This window comes from Plasmodium inui (genome assembly GCF_000524495.1).
Source record: "Plasmodium inui San Antonio 1 unplaced genomic scaffold supercont1.207, whole genome shotgun sequence".
NCBI lineage: Eukaryota > Apicomplexa > Aconoidasida > Haemosporida > Plasmodiidae > Plasmodium > Plasmodium inui.
In genome coordinates, this window is record NW_008482041.1 from 1,760 (window position 1) to 5,210 (window position 3,451).

Genomic DNA, 3,451 nt, shown 5'->3' on the forward strand with positions numbered 1-3,451 from the left:
GTTTGTTTTTCAGTTTCACGCTTCTAGCAACTCCATTCGCTTCCTCCTATCGTGACTGCTACACCTGCACACACGGGGGGGTGGGGAGTTCTCATTGTACAATTTACACAACGTAGTGCAAATTTGGCAACGCGTAGGAGTACCCCTATATGTCAATCCATGCTCGGACGTTCCTCCTAGGGGTATGCCAGTTATATGCCTTCTTTTTACACGATGAGCACTTTGTGAATGTACATTTTGTGGGCAATTAAAAGGAAAAAAAAAAAAAAAAAAACACAAAATAGCTAGCTACAGTGCAGACAGTCCTTTTGTTTACGTCTTTTCACCTGAACAGTTCAGAAAAGAAAAAAAAAAAAAAAAGAAATTTTCCCATCTCTCTGCACTCCCGAAAAGGGAAAGCAAACAAGACCCCCGCAGTTTGTGATACCCACACTTCGTGCTACCCCTGCCCTGAACGCATGCCCCCCCGCAGAAGAACACACGCATCCGAAACCTAAGCGGAAGGAAAATGAGCAGCGCAGTGATGAAGCCAAGCAATGGTGAAATGCCAAAGAGGAAGGAGGTGGAAAAGGATATGGAAGAGATCGAAGAGGAGGTGAAAAACGAGTACCAAGTAGAGACAAACAAAGAGCTACAAGTCAACTTAAACTTCCACAATAACAACATCATATCGAATATATTTTCAAATTTGAGTCTCTTTGATTATATAACAAACATCTTCACGATTAACGAAAAGACCTATATGTTAAAATATTGCAATAAGCTAAATGAGGACAATTTCTACATTTCGTATTTCCAAAAAGTGAATGACAAATTTGCTCAGATATCCCCATGGCATGACATCGATTTGGTCAATGAAGACGGAACGTACAACATGGTCGTCGAGATTACAAAGTACAATTATATAAAATTGGAGATTCAGTTGACAGAAAATTTTAATGTCATTAAGCAGGATACGAAGAAGGGGAAGCTTCGCTATTACCACAACTCCATTTATTGGAACTATGGCGCCTTGCCCCGCACGTATGAATATCCCAAGCATATTTACAGCTGCCAGACGGGGGACAACCAGGACTTGTTCTTCACGGGGGACGACGACCCCCTGGACGTGGTGGACGTGGGCCAAAACAGCCTCAAAATGGGGCAGATCGTCCCAGTCAAGGTGGGATCCGCTCCAGGACGCACAGCATATATGTTGCATGTGTGTGGGGGTGTATATGGATCCATCTTCATGTGCGTGTGTCCTCCGCTATCCCCCGCCACCCCCTTCACGTGCACCGTGTATCCCCTTTTTTGCCAGGTCCTCGGAGCGTTCACCCTAATTGATGAGGGACAGCTGGACTGGAAGATCATCGCCATCAATGTACGTGCAGAGAGATGCTTCACTACTCCGTTGCTCCCTCACTACGCAGTTGCTGCTTCACTACTCCCTTTCTCCCTCACCACTGTGTCTCTTCCCCCCTGTAGAAATACGACAAACACTTCGACGACGTGAACTCTCTGGAAGACGTGCAGAAGTACTACCCCTCCACACTGAACATGCTCCTGGAGTGGTTTCGCTCGTACAAAATGGCCGAATCGAAAAAATTAAACATAATCTCAAAAAAATTGTACAACAAAGAAGAGAGCGAAGGCTTGATTCAGAAGACGCATGAATATTACTGTGAGTTTCTGCGCGATGTGAAGAACTTGGAATGTGATCAGTCCAGTCAAAGCACCTGTGGAAATAGCACAAAACAGCATTCAGGAAGTAGTGACCTCAGCTCGAGTACACTTCCAAAGAAATCTCAGGACGATTCTCTTTACAAGAGTCTTCTGCAGGATATAAGCATTTCCTACCATATGCCCGACACGACGTACAGGCCGAACGAGAACATATGGATCCACTGAGTGGGGTGTTCGTGTGTATCTCTTTGTTGGATGGCAGAACGGGCAGCTTTTAGCACGGCCCTCACGCGGCGAGGTCTGCATCCCAATTTGGCACACGTGTAAGAAAACGTAGAAGCGAATGTGTAAGATAATGTGTAAACGAATCTGTGTGCGAACATGGAGGGTGACTCGCGCGCATGTGCAACTCGCATCGCCCGTGACCTCTCCCCCGATTCGACACAGCACAAGTTCGATTCGAGTTCCAATTTGACTCCTCCATATTTCCCCCCCGCGGTGGCAACTGCGACTGCAACTGTAGCTACTACTGCAACTGCAGCTGCGTGTACATTTGAATGAACCCCAACTTTTGTGAAGGGTTCGCCTCCACATTTTCCCTGCAAAATGAATCTCCCAAAAAAAAAAAAAAAAAAAAAAAAAAAAAAAAAAAAAAAAAAGAGAAAAAAGGGATGATGGAGGGGGCTCGAAGAAAAAATATCAAAGGGCATGGTAAAGTGCCATGTCATCGATCTTTTCGCCAAGGTCGCATTTTGATTTTTTTTCTTTTTTCTTTATATTTATATGTTCACATGTTCATATATAAAAGGGCATCGTCATATTGATGCTACTTTTGTGTTCCCTTGTGACGTTTTTTTTTTTTTTTTTCCCCACCTAGACTGTTACCTTCGCGCAAAGCGGAGAAACGTCAGCTTGCACGAACCACAGGTCAACACAACACATAGGGAGAGGGGATCCCGTATCATTCACGTTGGGAGATGTAGCCTGTCCGACTTAACAGGGGCTTCTACTGATGTGCAACTTGTGAGTAGCATTTATTACATAAGTGCATGTGTGTCATATATCCCATGCGTCACCCCCATATTGTGTGTACATGCATATAGGTGACGAAGATCATATACCTTCTAACGGTCTCTCATTCGAATTCAACCCTCCTTTTCGATTCACCACGAAAGTGCTGGGTATGCTCTGAGCGCCTTCGAATTAACCCACGTAGGATGAAATCGATGCTTCTGCTGCACCTCATATTTTTCATATCTATGGGTAAGACGGAGAGGCACTTTTCCCCCGCTCCTCCGTGGTGTTAGCGAATCATGTCCCAATGTTACGCGCAACCGTGGCATGCGTGCAAAGCGGCGGTCTGCATTTCAGCGTGACGCATACGCGGGGGGGAGGGAGCCACTTCACGATTGGAAGCCGTCTGGCGAAGCGCCACCGGGGAGTATTCGTCCATATGTATGTCTACGCGCATGCATGATCGCGTGTGCGTTTTTAAAGAGCTCCCCAACTGCCCAGCTCCCCGATTCTTCATCCCCCCCTCCGAAGGCGTGACCGCCCTGCGTGAAGACAACCAAATGATGATGCTCCTGAAGGTACGCTTCTTCTTCCTCAAGATGCAAATGCCGGTAAGTCTTTAAAAAGTGTGCACCCGAGAAATGGGGAGCATGGCTCATATAGGAAGGGCTGTTAGGGCGAGAAACTGAGTGGCACAGGTAGCTAATCTGTCTGCCCAACTTTGGATTTTTTTTTGTTTTTTTCTCTTTTCTTTTTTTTAAAGAATAAACAA

General features: G+C 45.7%; 1 protein-coding gene across 1 annotated transcript; it reads left to right on the forward strand.

Annotated features, from left to right (window-relative positions):
- Positions 1-508: 508 nt before the first annotated feature.
- Positions 509-1,890, forward strand: C922_05824 (inorganic pyrophosphatase; the record flags this gene model as incomplete). Its single annotated transcript, XM_008821395.1, has 3 exons — positions 509-1,162; positions 1,301-1,363; positions 1,468-1,890. 3 exons carry the CDS (start codon positions 509-511, stop codon positions 1,888-1,890), a joined length of 1,140 nt encoding a protein of 379 aa, XP_008819617.1.
- Positions 1,891-3,451: the final 1,561 nt, after the last annotated feature.